The following is a 25,076-nucleotide window of genomic DNA, read 5'->3' as shown; positions in this document are numbered from 1 at the left end:
ATTCAATCCAGCAGTCAAAACAGGCCCCTTCCCATTAATCTCAGGAAGACATAAAAGAGTAATACTACTCTCTTTTTTTTTTTTAACTGAAACAGCTAAACCAGTTGTGCAAAAGCCTGCTGTGCTGCTAGCTGTGCTGCTAGCTGTGCTGCATGCAGACTTTAATATTTATTGCTTTCCTAACTTCCACCACTCAACAAGAAGCATCTATTTCCTGAAGATGGCTATGGCAGAGGGGACTCCAGGTCTGTGGAGCCACCCATGATGCAAAAGATGCTTCTGATGGCATCCTGCTCTGCAGCCAAACATAAATGGGGAGTCCTATGAAGACCAGCTTTGGGGACTCCCTTACTTGCTTTAAAGAAGCCCAGTTCTGATTTTAACCCCCATGTACACACTCATTCAAACTTCAATAGCAACAAAAAAACAGCACATGAAACAACAGTTTTCAGAGTAATCAGGAAACAGTTTTTCTCCTGATTAATATGTGCTGTGAGCAGAAATATATACATGTACAGCCCTTTTAGAGACAGTACCATAAAGACACATACTATTAAAGTGACAGTCAAGTCAACCGCAACTCCGGATATAAACTCAAAGAGAAACAGACCAAGAGTATTTTTTAAAATTATGGAAAGGTAAATAAAGGATCGTGATATTGTAAATTCCTTGACATTTTATATCTTGGAAACTGCAAGGAACTCACATAAATTAACCTACTAATCTCTCCCAGAAGAGCACAAATGGTGGAGTCTGGGAGAGCAGCAGCATTTCATCACAAGCAGAAGGCTTTGCTCAGGGGTGAGGTACAGAGGCCAAGAAAGACAGAACAGTATAAGGAAGAAAAAAAAAAAAAAGCTGCTGCATAAGAAATATGGTCAAAAAAAAAATATCAACCAGAGGATATGGGCTCACTTTAACAATTCTGGGAACGCTTAACTAATCTGTAAGGATTCACTTTTTGTTTGGGTTTTTGTTTTTTAATGATCACTTTTCTATATCTGCAGCATGCTGTGTATTCAGACATGCTATATTTTACCACTGACTGCCTGAGACTGTGGCCATCTCATGACCATAGAGCTAAGAGACAACAGACCTTGGTTATCTCAGCAGGGGCTTCCCCAGACTCCCCCACACCACAGCTGCATAATTTGACATCTTCCCAATGAAAAGGAGTCCTCTAACTCCCTGAAACTCATTTTACTGCAGCCAAGCAGCTAGCACATTTGTCTCACAGCCATGGCAAAGCTTGTCCACAGCTGCTTTTGGTTCTCCTGACTCTCCAAAAATGTTTAGCTGTATTACAGCACAGTCCCTGCATTATTCAAAGTTGCTGAGGCAAGGTGATGTGCTACCAAAGATGGCTACAGACTTCCTTCTTTGATGTTACATGTCTGAGGGGGTCTTGGGAACAGGGATGACAATTGAATTTGAGGCTATGAAGAGGGGTTTTCTGTGTTTTGCTTTGTTTTGTTTTGTTTTCCCTAAGGTGACTGCAAACCACTGTCTGCTTATACACCCCTTTTTATATGTGTGCCCCTGTGCAACAAAGAGATCATCAGCATGCTTAGGTGCTCAGCAGCTGCTGCCAGGGCATGGGCTCTGGACCTACCGTGGAACAGGGGAGAAAGGATGCAAATAGCTAAAGCAAAATAAAATATTTCTGGACAGAGATCTCTATTGATAGCAGACACTGCACTACTGCAATATAATGAATCAGACGTTTAGAGCTGCAGCCACTATGCTCTTCTGCATATTGGACAACAGCCATGGGATTTGCACCATAGGAAAAGCAACCCAAGAGACCTAGGCAACACTTGATAAAGGTCGAGTGCACCACCTGAATGTACGGTCTTTATAAAGCCCTCTGCTGTCTCCTAAAGTCAGAGTTCCAACAAGGGACCCTTGGATTGGGCCACTGTGAGACCACTTCTGGTTTGCTCTTCCCTAAAAGGGCTTTGGCTTTGCCACAGAGATATGTTTTGTTTTACAAATGCTCACACTATCACTAAATGAGCCAGTACATCAACTATGAAAAATGAAAAACAGCAACACTTTATAAAAAACAGAGGAACAACAGGTGCAGGTATTTCAGAACAGCAAGACTGAAGGTTATCCCCAAATTGTGATGTACTGTCCCTGCTTCCTCTCCCAACAAAATAAAAAGGAGGATTTCTGCTGCTTCCATATGGAAAGAGCTGGTGATCTCGTCTGTGTTATTGCAGCACTTAGATTAATGCAAATATTGACTGACTGCACACCTGAGGTCAGGCAGCCAATGAAATACAAACTCAGTTTTTTAGCTAATCTTACTTCTGTATTTAAAAACTCATTGTTCGATACTTTTCTATTTAGCCTATCACATAAATATAAAACTCTGGTTCAGTAAAGCTTGGCACAATATGGGCTCAAACACAATACACTTACAAACAACACCTGAAGCCCTCCTGCACACTCTTCACCTTCCCTACTGCCCCTTTCCACTGAAGCACGTACTCTTATCTGGCAATTGGGGAAGGCTGATAAGACAGAGATTTAAACCACTAAGGAGTTTCAAACCATATGGAACAACTTCTTTGTACAACCCACAGCTAAATTGTGGGGCTAATTCTTCTAACACAGGACCTCAAGAGCATGAACAGCTCACATGCTTTTAAAAAGTGATTACCCATATTTATGGCAGAAAAAAAGAATTAAAAATCCATCCAAAACAAAACAAAATAATATTTTTTTTTAAATATCCACCTAGGGCTACTGAATGCAAAGATATCACTCTGACTCAAAGGAAAACCCTGGAAGAAATGCAGTAAATACAGCTGTAAGGCTTGACAATGTAGACTACACATAGTCCTAACTACTGGGCATCATTCACAAGAGTTAGCTAGTAATTTTGTTAAAAAGCTAAAATCAGCAGATGTGGCTCCAAACACACATTTGGACAGATCTTCTCAGAAGACTAGTTTCTCACAGGCTCTTCAAAAACAGCTGCATTTTAAAGAAATCCTGATCTTTAAAACTAGAGGAGCACATCAACCAAACACCATCTGATTATGGGAAAGTCACAAATCTTTTTCATTAAAAAGGTATCTCAAAATAGAGAGTAACAATGTCCTAAAAAAGCCAGGTATTTTTCCATCCACAAATGAATCCATATGCCTTCATTCCAGGTTCTGTCTACACACAGATGTGCACAGATGTTTAATTAGTAGTTTAAGACAGAATGCTTTGGTGATAAATACCTCACTGAAATCAGTGAGAATTAGACATTTAAACATACTCAAGCATCCAGACACAATCTACTTGGTAAGGGCACTACACTCTTGTCAGAGGGCTGGTTTAGGACTGCCTGAAGTCAGTGTAACTGTGGAGACATTTTACCATCTTCAGCTGCACCAGAATAAGCACACCACCAGCTGCACATTTTATTTTGACAACATGTTGCTTTTAACCTGTTTAATGTAAAAAACTTCTATGCCTTCAGCCCCAATCTAAGCCCTCATCACCTGCCCACATCTCTCACCCTTGCTGCCTCTCCTCAGCCAGTGAGCAGCCAGCTCCAGTCTCAGTAGTTGCCTGACCTCTTTCCCCACCAGCTTTCCTTTCCTTTGCCACTTCTAAGGGAGATGACACCTAAGCATCAGCTGCATTTCCCTCCCCTTTGAACCAGAATTAAACCAGAAAGACAGCATTATTCTTAAGTTACCATGAAAAAAATGGACAAGAATTTTCTAGTTCAGCCCAGTGACTGGAAAATGGAGAGGATGCTGTCTCAAGGTACCATTATCCTGATCAGTGCAAGTTACTTGTCAGTTGTTACACTGGACTCTAGGCCCATATACAGATTAGGAAACATGAATGTATGAATTGTTTAGATTAACATGAGTGCCTTAATTTTGTTCTCTGCTATACATATTTACAGTATATTTTACTTATGCCCCTTTTTTCCCTCTCCTCCAGTGCTGGACACATTTATAACATCCATAAGCCTCTATAGCACTGGCAAGCTGTACACCAAGAGACAGTCAAATAAAACACCACAGAACTACCCCAGAAAGGAGTAAAAAACACCTGTCCTCCGTGGGGAAGATGGTGTGCAAGAACTCTGTTCATAAGCATTTGGTTTCTATGTGCTTATTAAGAAAAAAACCTTTGAGTGAAGCAGCTTTGTCCACTTGCCTTACCCAGGTGGCTGGCACAGAAATTGCTGCAGGAGATTTTTCTCACTAGCAGCTTTCTGACAGTTTGGTGCCATGTACTAAGCAACCTCCACCTCACTGGAAAGGTGGGGTCATACTACCAGTTTCCTACTCCCAAACATCAGTATTTAGAATTAGGTTGTTGTCAGGATTACTCTGATACAAGTTTGAAGTTTTCCATACTATGGAAACATTTTCTTGCAATTTTTTTTTTCTATTAACATTCCTGTAGACAGACTCACTCGGGTAGACAGTCAGAGCCCAACCATGGATATTAACACAGGGACTACTGATCCTATTGTACCCATGTATTTTATAAAGGTTTTAGCCCAGCTCTCTTTCTGATTATTTTTCCCAACACAGGAAGTGTGGTTTTGAAAAGATGAATTCCACATCCTAAGGATCACATCTGCTCTCCTTGACCTGTCTAATGGTAATCGTATCAAAGACAACAAGGCCACCCACACACAACTAAGTCATCTCTACTCTTAGTTCTCCTGCCCTGTTAATGGAAAACTAATATACATAAAGAAAAAATATCACCAGAAAAACTCGTCTTACATTTTTCATAGTATGTTCTGACATGCAATACATATGCTCAGGGAAAATGGATGCATACATACTCTCTACGTAAACACAGGCAAACGACAAAAAAACCAAACTAGCAGGTACCGCCCAGACAAAATTCTATTTATTCTGGTCAAAGATTTAATCCCATAGATTTAGGAGGAAAGCCCTTGGGTGACACAAGTCAGGTGTGACAGCTCTGAAGTCCTCCCCTATAAATAACGCTTTCTGGCTGGGGCTCACTTTTCCTTCCGCTTGAAGCAAGGGACTGGTAGAATTTGCTTGCCCATAAAGCTGGACTCCGTCTGTCACTGCCAAACACATTAATCCTGACATGTTTAGCATTAGAGTCAGACAGCAGCAGTTGTTTTAATGAGATCAAAGAAATGAGTGGACTTACCAGCACACTTCCACCAGCCTTTGGCTGTCTAGCCAGGCTTACACCCATCCATTCATCATCTCTGTCTTCTTTGCAGGTCTTTCCACAGAGTGTACCCCGAGAATTGCCTACAGAAAGAGGGGAAAGAAGCAAGGCAAGGAGATATGAGTTTTAAATATTCATCAAAGAACCTCTACAAGAAAAGAGATTGCCAATCAAACATCTGCCTGACAGTGCTTTTATTTTCCCCTTCATCCTGATTATTAATTCTTGGATGCATTAATCAGGGTGATGCTCTCACTCTTCCTAGGCATTATATAAATACACAGTAGAGGCAAGACACCATTCCAAACAGCCAGCAGCTACTGCAGCATGTACAGAGCTCAACTTGAAATAAACAGTCCAACTGAAGTCAATGGAAGAGATGTGAAATTGCCTGCAGAATGCAATTAAAGCAACAATTACTTTTGAAAACGAGATCGGGGATATTTAAAAAACAAAAAGATGAAGGCCTACATCTTTAGTCCTGTCAGACAGTACGAATCATGAGAGGACAGTTTACACAGCAGTAGCAGAACAAGTAAAACTTAGCCAAAAACACTGCTTTTAACTCATATAAGCAACATAAAGATGAATTGGACTGCACTCTGGTCATAAAAAGATGAACAGATTAACATGCCTTTTTTATAGGCAAAGAAAGTAATAACATGCATGTCACCAAGAAAACCAAAAGGCTTCCATTTTCTCCCTCAGAATCCAGCATGAGCTTTTAGATTAGAACCTAACTCAGACTCTGCCTTCCTCCAATTCACACCAATTTGGTATGTTAGATACCAAAGTGAATCTTGATCATGTGCACAGCATACTGCATGGCTCTCACTGAGGAAACTTAATTTCCTTTAGCACAAGAAGCAAACCCAAGGACTGATTTGCCTGCCATTACCCATGGGTTGCCACATTGCTAATAACACTGCACATCATGCACCCGCTGCCACATTGCCCAGGGTCCACCCCACAACCCTTATTTTCAGCACTGCCTGGAGCAGGCAGCAGTGCTCCATCCACTCACATACCCACTCACACGCTGCAAAGTCACACTTGAGCAGATGAGGAAAAGACAGCAGCTTTAGGAATAAGCAGGGGAAAAATCCACATTTAGCTCGCTGAGAGGGTGAGCAGAGCCAATGGGAGGACACCAACACAAGCTTGGGATGCTATTTTGTAATGCTGAAGAGAATTGTGACACCTCTGCTACTGGTGTTCAAAATCCTCAGGAAAGGCTGGTGGATCCCTCTTAATATCTTGTAGCCTCTCTGAAGTTGTCAGGAGGACTGCTGGCTGAGTGGGGTATATTTTTCTTTTGGTTCCCCTCTTCTCCCCACTAGCATCATAACTACCCACCTCCGTCCCATATCCCAGTTCTTGTGCACCTTCTGTCAGGATTGGTATGGACTCGACACTTAAACACTGCTCCTGGGGACTGAACAGAGGTGCTGTATTTAGATTCTGCCTTGGGAGCACCAACCAAGACCCTGGAAACCAAAAGCAAAGTACAAATTAATAATTTCAGGAGAAAATTTTTAAAAGCAAAAAAAACAAAAAGCAAGGTTCACATTGCCAAGCTTCCTCAGCAAAATGTCTTTTTTTCCAGCAGCCTTATAAAATGATGATATTGATTCACAAACTGAAAAAAAAACCACTCAATAAAGGCATTTTTCTCCTCCATGATACTTTAACAAGCTACATTTCCATTAGGATTGTGAAACGTTTAAAGCAACACCCCCACACCCCCAAAGCATTAGGAAAGTATTAGGACAGCCAACAGCAGCTGCATCCATTTTTCCTCTGTTTTAACTACATCCCTATCAATTCCAGAACCCACAAGTGCTAAAACACACGCATGCAAGAGGATGGAACTTGAGTGAACTTGAATGCTTGCCAGCTAGCCCAAAATTAGTAAGTTTGTTTAGAAAGTTGAGGCACCTCATTCTCAGAACATGTAATATAGCGTCTAGAAAAAAACAAAGAAAATGCAACCAACAACATAGGAATAAATCTCTCCTCAGTGCATTGCTATGAACCAACATTTATCATGGAATCACAGAATCATGGAATGGCTGGGGTTGTAAGTGACCTAATATCATCTATTTCCGATTCCTAGGGACACCTTCCACTAGATCCAGTTGGCTCAAGGCCCCATCCAGCCTGGCCCTGAACACTTCCAGGGAGGGGAAAGCCACAACTTCTTGGGAAACCTGTGCCAGTGTCTCACCACCCACACAGGAAAGAATTTCTTCCCTAAGTCTAACACAAATCTCCACTCTTCAAGTTTTAAAACTATTTCCCCTTGTCCTCTCACTACACAAGGTGCAGCCTTATCACTAAGGCTGTGAAGCTATGCTGGGCTATTTATCCTACATGAGAGTTGGGAAGCACCAATGCACAGCTCTGACCATAGTGCTCCTTAATGCACCCTTTAAAGGTGATGAACACTTTTTAATCACGTGTTATGATGCAGTTAACTGTTTAGCAATCTGGCAGCAGATTGTGCCCCAAAGAATGCTTTGAGGAGGTCATGTGAGAAGCACAAGTATCACAAGTATTAAGGAAGCCTTTCTACCAACTCCTTCATTGAAGGGAGAATCTTCCTCACTTGGTTGTGAGCAAGATCTAGGCACATTGAGGGTGAGGAGCAAGGGAGGCAGCTCCGGGAAGGGTGGTGAGGAGTACCAGGTAGCTTAGTACAGTTTTGCCAATACCCTTGCACTATTAGGCAAGGCAAAGCTTCCTGCATTTAACAAAATCTTGCTGAAGTTAAGCTCAGGGTTGGAAATAAGGGAAACTGTCTCTAAAACCCTGAGCCTCCAGTGCTTGCTTGGATGCAGAGATCCAACCACTACTTGAGAGGGCTGCATCTGACCAAGGAACACTGCTCTTGGTTTACTGACTAAAAGGATAAAGAGCTACTTCTACAAAGTCAGTCCACATACACAGCCCACCCACAGCATAGATGGACAGCTCAGCACCAGCCCCAAAAATGGAAGCTCTGCGTGTATAAAACAACTTTTTCTTCATCCTCTAATTTAAAGTTCCATCCTCAACCAGCATCCCACCATCACCAAACACAAGGAGACCCACAGCACAGTGCATGCACATTTCAAGGGTCAACCTGAGCCACTTGGAAGAGCTGTTCCTGCATCAGAGTCTGGTCTATACCAAACAACAGAACACTCCTCTGGGATACACTTCACTCCTGCTGTGATACACAGGTGCAGGAGGAGCAAAAGCCCAAAATTCCATGGCACTGGGAAATACAGTTACAAAAAGAAGAGAGACCACATGATGATTTTCTGCCAGCTTTCAGGAGCTAAGCTGTATCATTTTGAGAAGTTGGTGGGGCAGCACTCTACAATGCACATCATGTTTTCACAAGTGAGAAGAATTAATGTACAAAATACTTCAGCTGCTAAAACCTACAAAGCCTGCACACACTGGAAGCCTGAAATAATAGCTCCAAATGGAAATCCCACTAGGCAGGCAGCAGGCAGAAAATCAAATGCCAATCATTTCATTTACACAGGCGATGAATGCATGTCATTCACTTATTGACATTCATGAGAACTAACAAAAATAAATAAGGGGGATATTACTAGCTTAAAAGAGCTACAGGTTCAAAATTGCAAATGGCAAGAAACTGTTTCTATGACCTGTTAGAACAACAAGATAATGTAGGCCACATTGACTCCAGTTAAAGAGAAGCTTTGCTCTAACCTAAGAAAAGTAAACTTGATTCAGCAATTAGTGCACAAGATACAATGGGTTGCAGAGTGCAAGACTGGAGATGAAGTAGCCTAAATTACAAAGATGCCTCAGCTTTCTTTAATTTAAAAAGGTGAGAGGAAAAAAATGATAATTAATTAGTAGGCTACTTGCACAAATGATATTGCTGTCTTGAGAAAATATATCTTTCAAAAAGAAAATATCTGTTGCCATTTTGTCCTCTGTACTGAGCAGAAGAAAGCATTTAGTAAAGGCAACTGGTGATGTGTGCCAAAAATAAACGGATTTTGGATTCTCTTGAATGTCCAAATATTCAGATGTGATATTTCACCTATATCATACACTATGTCTTCCTAGGATCTTCCCTCATTTTTTCACTTTTGTACTTAGACCCCAGCAGGTAGAAACTTTACAGATTTCCTGTTCTGTCTGCCATGACCCATGCTCACCTGTAGCCTAAGAAGGAAAAGAGAGGTTTTCTGTTGGTTTACATTCTTTTTTGGTTGGTGAAATTGGTATTTGCTACATATCACCTATACCAGTTTTATTAAAGTCCTTTACTCTTTCCTTATTTTCTGCCCAACTGTTGAAAGCTACCAATTTAACTGTCATGACACTCCAGCAGACCTGTATAGAAGACTCATTTGCATTCAAAGATTTTGTGAACCATCAAGTAAAACAAATACCTGTTTTGTATCTCCCCTACACACTAAAACATCTTTGAAATATTTTTGCAATGTCTGTGAAACAATGCTGCAAGCCAGAGAAGGAGGTTTTCTATGGTACCATATTGAAACAGAAATAAATTTCAAACCAAAGCCTTAGTCTCATACAGACCTCTTGCATCTCAGTGCTGTGGAATCTTGCCTGGCATAAATACAGAAGACACAAAAACAGCAAGCAAAAGTACAACCCTGTCCTCTTGCTATTTTTGGGGCAATCTTCCAACACATTCCAACTAATTTAACCAACTCTTATTTAAATTATCCTAATTTTTGTGGTAAAGATTTTCATCCACAGCTATAGAACTACTTGGTTGTCCACAAGCAAGCACGGCAGTGCTCCAGCTTTTTGCCAAAGGGTTTATGATGTGGGCAGTACTCTTTGCAGAGATTATCAGTGAGTACTGGCTCCCACTGTAGTGAAATGAGGCAACCAGGTGCCACTAATTGCCAGGTAGTGAGCATGAGCTTGTGTTAAGCCCACCTGTGCCTGATTAGGGCGGGCTCTCACTGCGCATGAGCAGGATTAGGGGGCCAATAAAAGGTAAGGCCTGAACTCACAAGCTCAGCTCACGCTGGAACTCACAACCTCGGCATGCTTGGCTTTGTACTGCTTCTATGAGGACTGCGCTAACTTGGTTGTGCCACTAGCGCTCATCGCCGTCAGGGTGAGGCTTGAGTGGCGCAGCTGGTTAGCATGCAGTTATACAGACAAACCCAAGCAATACTGAGGCCAGGGGTTTGAGACTCCTCAGGGCCTTACCTTTTATTGGCCCCCTAATCCTGCTCATGCACAGTGGGGGCCCGCCCTAATCAGGCACAGGTGGGCTTAACACAAGCTCATGCCAACTACCTGGCAATTAGTGGCACCTGGTTGCCTCATTTCACTACATCCCACAACACCCATGCTACTCTGTAAGATGCCCCAAGCTACATCTGTGAGTAGCTGCATGAAGACACCTTGAAGCCCACCAAGAAAAGATGATTACTTTTCATTGAAGAGAAGGGCCATAGGAGTGCGGTCTGAGGCCCTTTTAGGGTCACATTTGCTTGACTTGAACAGGCCTCTGTGAAGCAAGTATTTGGGTTTATACTGACATGAAGAGCAGTAGGCAGAGAGGCCATTTAACTTCCTCTTCTTGCATTCATACTCTCACAATCAAGGCCAAATATCCTCATCTCAATGGAGATGACTACGCAGCTACATGACCAGGAACCCTCACATTGCAGGAGCCATAGCAGCCAATGGATGAACAAGAAGCTTTTTTGGCCACAGGGAAATCCATACTTCCTTAAAATTACTTCCTGCAGAACAGTAAACTATCACTTGCTGGTCATTGACCCTCAGGGACATACAGATTTGGAAATTAAAGTGCTGCATTTAGCAGAAGGAACAGTGAATTAAAGTGTGGAGCTGACCGATGGCATGGAGAGATGCCAGGCTCATTAAGCATCAGCCTACAGCCATGCCAGCAGAGATTAGGCAATCACAGTTCAAGGACTGGGAGTGTAGGTACCTCACCTCACTGCAATGTTAAGTGGCAGAAAAGAAGTCTTTAAATTACCCTCACATACCACAGCAGATTTCAAAAGCAGCACAGAAGAGGGTGCACCACCAAGCACATCCCAGTTTAGTTTCTTCCCTTCAGAAAGATCTCTGTCCCTTGCTAAGCCTACAAAATAAAACCCCAATGGTTCATCCATCCCAGGCAGAGCCAGAACTATGAGGGCTGTTGTTTGAGCAGCAGATGGATGACCAGCAATCAACAACACCAAGCCCAGGTTCCCCAAAAAGCCAAGACAGCACATCATGACACCATTTATGAAACACAGTATCATTAACAAAACACCCACCCTCCACAGCTCACTCTGTTCCTGCATCTTCATTCTGGTTGCACCTAAGTGCATCACACACCAACAACAAGTATACATCAGCCTGAGAAGCAGAACAGCCTCCATTATTTCAGCAGCAGCACAACTCAGTGAAGAGCAGGGCCAAAGGAATGAAGCAACAAAGCCCAAAACCCAGACTCATTCCTTACTGTAAAACTCACAGCGGGATGCTATGAAACTAAGCTGACTCCATTACTTTTCATGCCAGATATTCTTGCCAGGAAGGATACAGTTGTTACCCTGGCTTGTTGAGGGGATTTGGGGTGTCTGCAAGACAGGGGCATAGGGAGGGAAAGGGAGAGAGATAAACTAACATCCTACTTTTGAAAAAGAACATTAGAGATGTCACATTAACATTTTTTATTGGGGCAAAAACTTGACATTTGTTTCTTTTAAACTGTCTGAAGGAAAGCAGAGAAAGCAATGTTCCTGGTCGGTTTTTCAGTCTACACCTCCAAGCTTCAAAATTATAACCAGAGAACAGAAGGCACTTCAGCTTGTCTCTGCTCCAAATGCAAGCAGCCACCTGGTTCCTTACTTGGCTGAAAATGGCAATGATGGGGAACTGTGGTAAATCTTTCAAAATTTACAGCCATAAAACCCACTTAAGAAAGGAAAAGGAGGTATTGTCAGAAACACAATAACCTCAGCACATCTGTGATGACAAACTTTTCTTGAGATTGAAACTATGCAAAAACAATTCTTAAAACAGAAGCATTGTTCCAATTAACTATTTCAGATAGGGTCAAAGGCACTGACTTGCTCTACTGTTGTAGCAGAGGCTGAGTACCCTTATTCACTAAAAATTCTGTGGTAAGGACTGCGTAGCAGCCTCACTCATCACATTTATCTGAAATAATATTTCAAACCAAATATTGGGCCGCTTTCCTTCCTCTCGCAAGAATATGCAGCTCATATAAACCCTGAAGAATCAACAAACCCTGAACTGGTTTGCTGAAAATATACAAGCTGATGGATAATAAATACAGGTGCCTTTGTGGTGTTGGTAAATAATGGGCTGAAACACTGATGTTGCAGAGCTGGCCATTACAGATAGGATTTTAAGACAAAACAGTGACTCTGTATGTATACCACAGGGACATAAGTATATATACACCTACAGAAATAGGTTACTGAGAATAATAAACTTCATCTAAGAAGCTCTCATGATCAGAAGAACATGAGGTGCATATCAGACCCCAATATTCAGAACAAGAAGCCCTGGACTATCATGACAACACTCTCAAATGCTTGAGAGCATATTAACACATTAAATAATTTAGATAGTCAGGAGCCCTATCAGCCTCAGATATATCAATCACATTTTGCAGGCTCACACAGTGCACAGCTCAGCAGGCAAGCCATGAATTCCCAAAATATTACTGTCTAAAGTTAACTTAATACAGCTAGTGCTCACTGTGGTATCTATATGCTACAGCCAAACAGACAGAAGAAACTAAAATCATAGCTATTCTTTGAGTAAAGAAAAACTACAAAGCTGAGAAGAAAACTGACGCACAAAACCAAACAGTAACTCTGTGAATATAAAAAGGAGCCTTATACTACGGTGGGATTAATAAAAAACTTTTTACTACATATTCCCTGTAATAGATTTCAACCTTTCCCCATAAGCAACAACAGTTTCAACACAGTTGAAAGAAACAGGAAAAAAAAAAAAAAAATCACTCACTCAGTTAGGGAAATAGCTGTATAGCTTTGCATGTGAAAGCTTCACACAAAAAACTGACAAATCTGAAAAATGACATCACTTCTACTAAGCATTTCCCACTGCACTCACTATAAAGTGGGATTGTCTCTTGTATTTCAATAACCTGCAACTGGTAGTAACTGTAACTGGAAATCAGAGACTTAAATGCTTCGAAGCGATATCTGAAGGCAGAAATAAGATTGTGTACAGTATAAATATGGTTTTTAAATAGTACTATATAATTCAGCAAGCCTTTATGCCCCGTTAAGTGGGCATAGCTAAAGGCACTGACAATGGTTCAGCCCTTGATGGTCTGACTGTCAAGGAAGATAGACCAAATCTTTTAAGTTTTCCAGAAGAAATATGTTAAAATAATATCATGTTGCAATATGAAAAAACGTGTTTGCACTCAGAATATGCCCATCCAGTACAGGGGATGCCATCTTCAGAAAACTGAAAGAAGGCTGAATATACTTTCAAGAGCAGAAAGTTTAATCACTGTCCCTTGACCTTCAGGTTGCACGCACACATGAAGAGTCCATCTGCTCATGGCAAACTAGTCAAGGAGACTGTAAAAAACATACCTCCCAAATTATTTATCCCAGCCTCAGTTGGCCATAGGATTTTGAAGCACACATGGAAACAAACACCCTGGTCCCACAATCAAGAGGGAAGTTTTCCCATCAGTGATGACAATCCCACCCTCCCAAGTTTTTATAGCCCAGTACTGTTGCTGACCATACCAAACTGCTCTTAAACTTCCTAAGCAACGATCTGGCTAACAATTTATTTTAAAATATTTCTTGATCCTAGATAGTTTTTGTTTCTGGGTGAAAAAGGTCCGTTTTCAGAAACCTGGAGTTTGCATCACTAGAGTTTTCACTTCTGAGCACTAGACTTCCTGCAGGCAGCTGCCTTCACATATACACCCAGCACTGTGAGTCCAGCATCACTTCCAGAGTGGAACATCAGGGAGATTTCCCTTACTGGTAGATCTCCCCTTCCAAAAACGTCACCAACAGGTGCTACCTGAAGATAACCCAAACTATTGACCAGAATGACAGACACCTCCAACAAGGAGCAACAAACACCATTTTCATCCCACCATACCCCTCTAGATCTGCATTTCATTCAAACCACTGTGAATCCCCAGAAATCTGTGTTGAATACAAGTAGCTTTCAGCCTGTGCATCCTTTGTTGGTTCCTATCCCAAGTTAAGCATTGTTTTAAACTGAGAGCTTTTCTTCTCCCAGAGACCTTTAGCACCATGAAGTGTTCCAATAAGTCCTTAAAAATGAATGCTCCATTAAAGCCACTGTGGAGAAAGGCAGAGCATACAACTACTTTTGAACTAAAGAGTGTGAAAGAAATTCATTTTTAAAGAACTGGCCGCCAGCATGAATACATTTATTTATATCACAGTGCACCACAGTTCCAACATCAACAGCTGAGTAATTGGGCCCTATCTAAGTGTAAAAGATAAAGACAAGCTTTGTGGGCATTTATTGGCAGCAGTGGCTCCTACTCACATTAGAAGTGCACCAGATGACATCAACTAGGTCCAGCTAAGAGAAATCAGTTTTAATTCTAACAAAGACCCTCTGACCCAGACAAGAGAGAGACAGACTATGCTCCAAGACTCTTTTCAGTCAACAGGAAAAGCAAGAAGCTTGCCAGTTTGCATAATTTTTGAGATATAGACAAACTTTCGAACATCGTTCTTGATGGTTTTTTTAAAAAAAAAAAAAAAAAAAAAAAAAAAAAAAAAAAAATTACACAGACACTTCCTCCGCCGTCTCTCTTGCCAAAAGCGGGAACACCGAGGGGACGAACACCCTCCAGAGCTGGAAGCGTCTCTCCAGGCTTTGCTTCCTCGCCGGGCGCAGCACGGAGGGATCAGCCCCGTCTGTGCTCAACGCACTGCTCCCGCTGCAGGTTACCGCTGCTAAAATTCTTCCCATTTAAAAGCCGTGACCCATCATCTTTCATATCCCCTGCATTTTATGTCACGGAGATGAGCCGCTAAACATCTACACACACACACACACAAGCAAGCGGGGTCCCCCCAGACACGAGGGACCCCGCTGGCTCTTGAGCACGGCGACTTCGCCGTGCCGCCAGCCCGGGAGGGCCACCCCCGCCCCACAACACCGCCCAGCAAGGGGGAGACCCCGCTTCACATTAGGATGAACCCACCGCGCACAGTCCGCCGGCGGCCGCGGAGCCGCAGGGCTGGGACGGAAAGTGCGCGGGGAAGAGACCCCGCAGCCGGGACGGAGAGCGGGTCCCGCTCGCTCGCCGGCGGCGGCAGAGGCGGCGTCCGAGGGGCACGGTGCCCCGGCAGCGTCAGCCCCGCCGCATCCCCGCCGCCACCCGCACGTCCCCCGCACTCTCTACTCACCACCGCGTGCTGTCGTGGTAGTGCTGCAGCACCGAGTACCCGAAGAAGGAGCCGTTGGGGCCCTGGAAAACCACAGGGCGACCCACGTCCACGTTGTAGCACCGCGCCAGGGCCACCCACAGCAGCGCCCACAGAACCCGCGCTCCGCGCCGCCGCGCAGCCGCCGGCATCCTCAGAGCCCACGGGGGCAACCGCCCCGTCCCAGCGCCGCGGAGCGCTCAGCACCGGCCCGTCGAGCCCACGCCTCCCCCTGCGCCGTCTCCCAGGCGGGGCGCCCGGGCGCGGCGCTTTTTGTGCCCGCCCCGCGGCTTGGATGGGCTCGGCTCGATTCGGCCCGGCCCGGCCCGGCCCCGCCGCGGCTCCGCTGCTCCCCTCTCCCCGCCCGGTCCAGCTCCGCCGCGATGGCGCCCCCTGGCGGCCGCGGGGCCCGGGAACCCGCCCCGCCGGTAACGGGCGGCACGTGCGGCGCTCCCCCCGGGACCCCGCCGGGTGCGGACATGGCCGCCCCGCAACGCTGTGGCCTCATCGCTTCAACCCGGCTCCTCCCGCCCCGACGTCCTGGGGGTGTCCCGCGGGGCCCCCCCGCCGCCGCCGCCACCCCCTCTGCCATGAAACGGCTCCTCCGCTGCGGCTTCAGCTCCCTGCTCGCGTGCCCCTCCGGTTCTGCCCTCATCGGTATCGCCGGGCCGTGGCCGCCACGGGCTCTGGAGGGAGAAGAAAGAAAGCCAATAAGCCGAGGGCCCAAAAGAGGTGTTGGGAGGAACCCGTCCTGCCCTCAGACCTGCCTCAGCACGGAGGGGAATAATGCCTCATGTCCAGGGTGACAGAAGAAGGGCCCGATGCGGGTCACGCCGAAACAGAGATTTTCCTGGGGAAATAGAAGCCGTGGGGAGAGGTGGTGTCTTTTTTCAGGGTAACGGGAGTAAAAATACTTGGCAAAAAAAACCCCAAACAACAACAAAACCTGTGTTTTTTGGCATTAGTTCTTCAGGTCTGAAAATGAGGCAGCAACCTTTGTGGCTAAGTAAAAGTGGATCATAATCACTGTAATATTTTAATAGTTACACTGTCGTAGAGAGAAAATAATCAAACATGCAATAAAAGGTGAGCGAGAGCAAATGCAGAAGGCAGTCTCATCCAGTGGGTGAGTGTGACACCATCCTGAAGAAGTGCAAGCAAGTTATGTGCTGGAAAACCCTTGGGCCTGTAGAGTCCATGCTTCCCTTATTTAGTAAAAATGATTCATTTTAGTGCTTGGCATTCATGAGAAATGGTGTTTAGATTCCTCTTGAGAATCAAGACCAGGATCCCAGAGAAGGCATGCTCCCTCAGAGGTACTGGGGAGCTTCAGCTGTTGAATTCATAGAATCATAGAATCATAGAATTGGCTGGGTTGGAAGGGACCTCAGAGATCATCGAGTCCAACCCTTGAACCACCATTGCGGTTGCTAGACCATGGCACTGAGTGCCACATCCAGTCTCTTTTTAAATATCTCCAGGGATGGAGAATCCACTACTTCCCTGGGCAGCCCATTCCAATGCCTGATCACCCTCTCCGTAAAGAAATTCTTTCTAATATCCAACCTAAACTTCCCCTGGCACAACTTAAGACCATGCCCTCTTGTCTTGTTGAAAGTTGTCTGGGAAAAGAGACCAACCCCCACCTGGCTACACCCTCCTTTCAGGGAGTTGTAGAGAGCGATTAGGTCTCCCCTGAGGCTCCTCTTCTCCAGGCTGAACAGCCCCAGCTCCCTCAGCCTCGCCTCATAGGGTCTGTGCTTGTGTCCCCTCACCAGCCTGGTTGCCCTCCTTTGGACCGCTTCAGGACCTCAATCTCCTTCCTGAACTGAGGGGCCCAGAACTGGACACAGTACTCGAGGTGTGGCCTCACCAGCACTGAGTACAGGGGCAGAATCCCTTCCTTGGACCTGCTGGCCACGCTGTTCCTGATACAGGCCAGGATGCCACTGGCCTTCTTGGCTACCTGGGCACACTGCTGGCCCATGTTCAGCTTCCTGTCAATCCAGACTCCCAGGTCCCTTTCTGCCTGGCTGCTCTCAGCCACTCTGTGCTTCTGGAGCTCCCCATGGGGTTGTTGTGGCCAAAGTGCAGGACCCGGCACTTGGCCATGTTAAACCTCATCCCATTGGAATCAGCCCAACTCTCCAGTCTGTCCGGGTCCCTCTGCAGAGCCCTCCTGCCTTCCAGCTGATCCACACTCCCCCCCAGCTTAGTGTCATCTGCAAATTTGCTGATGATGGACTCAATCCCCTCATCTAAATCATCAATGAAGATAATGAACAGAACTGGGCCCAACACTGATCCCTGGGGGACACCACTAGTGACCAGCCGCCAACTGGATGCAGCCCCGTTCAGCACCACTCTCTGGGCCTTGGCTCTCTTCACCTTGGCTTTGGCTATCAGGTCCCCGTACTGCCCTCATCCATGAGGAGGTGTGTGCTGGGAGAGCAGAGTAGGTGTTGGGAAACACAAGAGCAGAGGGGCCAGGAACTCGGATACTACAGTTCCTGCATCTCCTGGCAGGCAGCTGGAGACTGGCACTACCAGGTCTGGTACCCCTCAGACAGGCACGAGACAGGTCAGTGGGAATTTGCTTCTGACATCTCCAGGGCAGAGTGCTGGATGTTGTGGCTTCCTGAAAGCTGGCATGGGAAAAGGCTTTTGCAGGTCTGATCTTTCAGTGCAAGAAGCTTTGCTGATAGTTTAAGAATTTTCTGCGAAGGGTTTGCACCAGGCTGCGTGTTCACTGAGGAATGAATTTTGTGGTAAGCTGTTTCGTGGCATCCACGTGGGTCTTTCAAATGAGTAGCCTGTTTTTGCTGGGGAGCATCCTTCCCAGCTAAAAAGATTGTTCATTGCCCTTGAGCATCACTCTCAGTGCAAGCACCCTGGTGCCATATGTGTATGTTGTTGTTTAGAAACTGCCATTTTTGATGTTGGCCGTGAATATTTCAGGGACAGGTTTAATAGAGGGGGAATAACTATGGAATGTTGTGGTGAAAAAAAATTAGTGGAGGAAGTCTCAAGGTACTTTATATTTGCTGCGTAAAGCCTAGTGTTATAATTTTCTAAAGCTCTTGTTCAAGGTGCCTTGTAAAAGGTTGGAGTACTGCGAGTCTTCTCTTCTGCCCAGGGTTATGGAGAAGTGAACATGTTCCTGTCTAAGTGGCACGGTGCTCAATACCAAATCAAAAGGAAAAGTCACTTATCAATAACTTCAGCCTTTAGTATTTGATCAAATTGAAAGAATTGCTCATTAGAACACCAAGTGAGAACAATGGGGCATTTACATGGTATTAGCAGGGAGATTTATAACATTTAATGAAAAGATTTTCACAGGGGTTTTATAACTGTGTAATCAATATGGATCAAAGTAATCTGATTTAGGCAGAAAGTCAATATGCTTTGATTAAGCAAATTCCACAAATGACATACAATCCCATTAGCACTGCCAAGCCAAATTCTCTGCCTTTTGAAGCAAGAAAGCAAAGGGGCTTTTCAGTTAATTACTTGAGCACTGAACGATGCTCAGGCAGCTCTGCAACAAGGGCAAAGGAAATGTGGGCTGACACACTGGAGGGAGCAAGGGGTCCATCCATCTCCAGAGGGAGGAGGGCAGCACAGCAGCTAGATGAGGTGAATGAAACACTTGTCTCTCATGCTGTGGAGCACTCTGGGGAGGACTTGTTTCGTCTAGAAACTGATACAATACGGAACTGTGTCAGTCCATAAAAAATTTCAGCTCCCCGTTCTTGGCAAGGAAGACTATCCAGAGGAAGGCCAGGAACACTGCACTTCCATCCATTTCTTTCTCTTTCTCTGCATCCAAGTACTGAAGTCATCTCGCAACATTTAATCCTGCAGGAATTTTGTCAGCCCAAGAAGAAACAGAAACCGCCTGTCTTGATGGCTTAGGTTTAACTGATAAAATCCTGGCATGCCATTTACAAAAGCAATGGGAAGCACCCAACTGCAGAGACAATAATAATAATAATAATGTGCTGTTAAATGAGTATGATGGTAAAATAAGGGCTGAGAACAAGAAATAACACATTAAATCATATGGCAGCCCTTTGTGAAGGAATCATTCAAACCAGGAATAGCTGTAGCTGCATTTCTGTGTCCATGTTCTCACTGCTTCATCTAGAGAAGCTCCATACCTGCACCATAGGGCTAATTGGTAGTTTACACTTACCTATATAATTGAGCACTAACCCAGAATTTAGCATGTTGTATTTTGGCAGGGCTCTGTCTCCAGATTAGATTTTAAATTAGAAAAGTTATCTGTAAGTTGAGGGCTGTCTGTGGAACATGACCCTTGACAATAGTTTCTTAATTAATAATTTGAACTATAGAGCTCAGGGGAAAAAAAAAAAAAAGCAACACAGTAATGTTCTGACTGGAAATAAAAAGAAAGCAAATGCCCCACGTCTTCATTGTGTACAGATTCAGCTCTGTACAGACCTAGTTAGACTCAGTGCTAACAGATAGTTTCCCAAAATAGGCTTCTCATTTGGCTTCCCAAAATGCCAATTCACATGTGATTTTTTAAATTATATTTTTTAGTATATAGATTATTTTGCTCCTGTGCTGCACATATTGAAGCCAGGTTTTCTTTTCCCTATTTTTACTAATATCTTACTTAATTTTAAGACTGATTTTTGGTATGCTAATCATTTGCCTTTCCTTGCATTTGCATCAAAGAAGTGCCATGACATTCCTGTGGTGTCACTGTGGTTGAGGTTCTTTTAAGCCAGTCAATATCCACAAGTAACTCTACTTTTTTCACCAACTTCCCCAGCAGCACCCACAACTTAATGAGTTGTTATTTGACCATCTCTTTGGAGCCCCCTCTGTTCAAGTGGGGATTTTTCTAACCTGAACCCAGCTCCCTCCCACTCTCTCAGCCACAGTGGAGGAAGAGGCTGAGCTTCAGTATGTAGAGAGGGCTACACCCCCTTCTCCCACCTCAGCATCCATCAGCAGGGACGTGCTAAAGATGGGAAAGCATCCCATAAACTCAGCTTGCTGCCTCCCCTGGTCATAATTCATGTTTATGTCAGTCTTTGCTTAGCAAGGGCGTTTTAAGTGAACCTTAAGTGAACCTGATGCTTTGAATCCATTCTCTGTATTTCTCTGGCAAATGCTCAATACAAGGAGATTAGTACCTACTTTTTAAAATAAGGTCTTAATGATAATACTGCAGTTTATTTTTAGTCAGTTCTCACCAACCTGTGTGATCTAATCCACCTTCAGACTCAGCTCTAAGAAGGTCAGGAGAATGAACTTTAGTCTTTCAGTGGATGAGAAGTTTTCCAGACAGTTTTTGTGCTCTTCTTGCTTACCAGACCATCCTCTTCAATTCCTCTCCCACTGTGGCTTCATCCAAAAGACTGATTGTTGCCTCCACCACTGAGCAGACAGAAGAGCACTGCCCCATTTCATTGGTAAGGAGAATGGAAAAGATTTATCTTTCCTCCTTTCTTTTCACTCCCCTATCACTGCTGAAGCTGTCAGAAAGAGGTGTTGCTTCATAACAAGTACATAAAACAACTACAGAAGACAAAAATATTAATATAAATCCATAAAATATGATAAATATAACATATTTTGGATAAAGAGGGAACTCCTCACATTTCCCTGCCTATCAGAGGATGCAGTAAGAAGTGGTTGGATTGACAGGGATGGAGATCCGTGTTTCCAAAATGACTACAGTCACACTGAGAGGCGCTGCCAACATTCCAGCTCATGCCATTTCAGCCTGTCAGACCTCAAATCACTCAGAGCATTTACACTTACTGGCAAATCTGGGCTGTAATGTGTCATGGTACAACCTATACCTTCCCATGTTATTCCCACTGCATCAGGGAGATGTTGCCCTCAATTTTTGCATCACATGGAAGAGAAATTACTTTAGCTAGGTAGCATGTTCAGGTTGAGTTCTCACTGGAAAACTTGATGAGGTGCCTGCACTGATCTCCTCACATAATATAAGCATGTAGTTCCTACTGGTCAGTTCTTCCATTTGGCTGTAGCTAGTTCTCCAGCTGGAGTAAATAGGGAAAAAGGAAAAATATGGTCTTGCTGGTACTGTTATTTGCTGACATTAGCTCTTCAACCACTGTCTCTCACCTTTCTCATGGAGCTTTACTAGAGTTTTGCAAACAGATTGAGAATCCAAAAAGTTTTATCTGAGTGGAAGACAGAGCTAATGAAAATCTTACATGATACAGAAGCTGATGGCTTAATAAAAAATAATCTTATCATAATAATAGCTAAAAAAATAGTGGAAAGCCAGATTTTTCAGAGCCTCATATGCAAAAATCAGTTGCCCCTTTTTAGGTATTTAAGGAATTTCTTTTGTTAAACTTCACTGTTGAAGCAGCAATGCAGTTTATTTAGTTCATTTAAAATTATACTTTACTTAGTCCATTTTTCTATCCCTTTGAAAATTATGCATTAATATTGCACTTAAACTGTTGCCCTGGCTTTCAGTATTGGGCTATACTTCATCCTGATTTATGATCACTTTGTGCCCAAATGAAAATGCTTCACTTAAAATAAAACATATGACTAAAACATTTATCATATGCTCTATACCAGTAACTGAAGGCATTTATCTAAGCCAATAAAAGAAAAAAAAAACCCCATCAGGTAAATTTTCCCCATTTGATAAAGGTTTAGGGTTTTTCTCTTTCCTTAGTACATCTAGATCTCTACATTTTCATATTCATGTGACAGACATCCCCACAGCAGTTGTTATTCAGCCACGTGATGTGCCTCGTGAAATACATACTTAAATATGAGTGCATGCTTCTTCTTCATTGACCTAGGGGGGGCTGTATGGCAGACCTGAAGCCAAGCATGTGCTTAGGGTGCATTAGGACTCCAGCTACCTTTTGGATACACTGCTAATGGCAAGTAGTCATTACATTTTGCACCTCTCATATTTCCTGACAGCTGACACGTGTTTGTTTGCATGTGGGTAGAATTACACCCTTGCTGTACCTATTCATATTCTACATATATTGAAAAACCTACACACATGCATCCCAAACAAAACACATGGGCTTCTTTTGAATTGTTTTTCTGTTCAGTAGGCTTGGTCACACCAGGAGGCCTGCAGTATTCCACACTGAACAAGAGTGAGATTGTGGGCTCAGTCACTCAAGAGCTGATTGAACCTCATTATCACAGCCCAGGGATTAATGGATCAAAAAGCTTTTATCACCATAATAAGAGGAGACACACTTTTAGTTGGCAATAAACTATAATCAAATTCTCTATGTGCTATTTCTTTTGATGCATATATGTTATAAGGAAGGCCAGTGAATAAAAATGTGTAAATCCAAAATAAGCCATGTGGCAATATATTCTGACAGCACATACAATGTGACTCAGGCTGTTACCCCTGAAGTAGCTGCATCAGCCTGTGAGGCCTCTCTTCAGCAAAATGCTGAAAAAAGTCTATTTCCTTCATCTCCACTGACAGAGGCCCATCAGGACCCTTGTGAGGAAGGGAAGAGGTTATCAAGGTATATGAGTTATGGTTAAGCAAAGGTGGAGCTCCATCAGTGGACAACGGAGAGCACCTGAAGCTGGGCTTTCAGAAATGGTCCAGAGATAAAATCCCTCTCTCATCCATGACTATAGAGGAACTCCAGAAATCCTAACCTCAATACACCAAAGCTAGCACTTGCCAGCACCTCCCAAACAATCACTGAAATGCAACCAAAAATATGATAGCCTTAAAACATAAGTCATGCATATCTCCATACTTAAAAAGGTTGGTGAGCTCCTAAAGTGAACTCCCTTGGTAGCATTGCCTCAGTCTCATCTAATTCCATGTTTCTTGGCTAACTAGTGAGCTCTCAACCATGGCTAAATTTTAAACTTAAGACTAGATGAGGCTGTTATCATACAAGCTGGAGAAAAACGTGTTGCTAGCCTTCAAAAGGCATTGCCCTATCCTATATCTTCTATTCATAATCTTCTTAATAACCTCATGGGGATTGTAAGTAAAAGAGGTGAATGCTGAAACTATGACTTTTCACTAAAAGGCTTTTTTTTCCCCAGACTACCTCTCTATTTCTAACCCCAGGATTTCTGGGAAAAGTTCTAGGCTACCTGGAGAAATACATCAAGGAAAGATGATAAATCCCCCCAGCCATTACCATTCTTTGTCCAGCATCAAAAGGGGATTAGACCTGCCACAACAACTGAAGTTTCTACATCACCCTACAAGAACTTGGGGATCTGAAACCCAAGAGACACAATGGATCCTTGTCAGAGGTTTCTTAAAGAGCTTATCCCTATCTCCAGCTGGCATCTGAGTTGCAAACCACTGGCAGCTCTTTCCCTTTCTGCTAGAGGATGCCCAGGACAAGGGGACAGTTTCATAAGGAGAACCAACATGCTGCAACATTGCAGTGAAAAGGCTAAGTTATGAATGAAATTCAGCAAGCATCCCCCATGCAAAAAACCCCAGTTTCAACCTGCACGGTTCCAGCACTGAGCACCACGGGAGTCCACTGTTCCCCACCATGGGGAAAGCCACATTGCAGTCTGTATTTCAGCAAGGCTACCTCAGCAGCTTATGGAAATGTTGCTTTACAGACTTCTAGCCCTTCCTATTAGCTGTGCTGTGGCCATAAGCAAAGGACTAGCTGAGGATGAGACATACAAAACAAATCAAGTATTATAAACCGGGAGCCACCCTTTCTTCAGAAAGAGTTTTAAATCTAAATGGAATTAACTAGACTTAAAAATTATACCAGCTTACATGCTGTTACATTTGTGTGCCTTTGTTTTCTATAAAATTACAGTTTAAGGCAAAGGTACTAGGTATATAATTATAACAAGACTCTTGATTAGCTCCTTAGTTTGATTTTCACTTTATAGGGAACCTCCCATGATAGAAGTCCTTTTCAATAGCCTGGACCTAACACCCAGGAACCCAGGGAAGGGTTCCCAGAAGCTTTAATAGAGCAGGGCTGTATAGGATTTTTTAAGCTAAGTACAAGCGGATTTTGTCTTATCTCATTGCACTACATCCAAATAAATACCACAAGTGGGAAGCATGTCATAGGTACATGAAAATCTGGCCACATGGTGGATCCTGTGATCCACCACTTTTCTACAGGATATTAAACCTCCCTGATTTATGTATCAAAGTGGTTTCTCAGCTTTCCTTTTTAACCTTCATTTCTAAATCTATTAGTCCAAGTCCCCAGTGGTCACACAAGCTTTGGTCACTTGTCAAAAGGTCCAGTTTACACTGCAGCTTTCAAATGTTTGGGTTGGCATTCTTGGCACATCTGCTTTCCATTAGCCAGCCACTCAGTGTTTATTATTCCACATGCTAACTATCACACTCTCCTTGTGTGAAAAGTTCAGGTGAACAATAAC

General features: G+C 43.7%; 1 protein-coding gene across 1 annotated transcript in view; it reads right to left on the bottom strand.

The window, feature by feature from the left end:
• Positions 1–15,843, bottom strand: part of ITGA9 (integrin subunit alpha 9) — a 212,134-nt gene extending 196,291 nt beyond the window's left edge. The window contains exons 1-3 of the mRNA XM_030445225.1: positions 15,648–15,843; positions 6,544–6,674; positions 5,164–5,270 (exon numbers count right to left, since the gene is read on the bottom strand). Coding sequence (XP_030301085.1) covers positions 5,164–5,270; positions 6,544–6,674; positions 15,648–15,817 — 408 coding nt within the window. The 5' untranslated portion in view covers positions 15,818–15,843. The remainder of the gene's footprint in view (positions 1–5,163; positions 5,271–6,543; positions 6,675–15,647) is intronic.
• Positions 15,844–25,076: the final 9,233 nt, after the last annotated feature.

Source organism: Calypte anna, chromosome 2 (genome assembly GCF_003957555.1).
Source record: "Calypte anna isolate BGI_N300 chromosome 2, bCalAnn1_v1.p, whole genome shotgun sequence".
NCBI lineage: Eukaryota > Metazoa > Chordata > Aves > Apodiformes > Trochilidae > Calypte > Calypte anna.
This window is presented reverse-complemented; position numbering and strand designations above follow the sequence as displayed.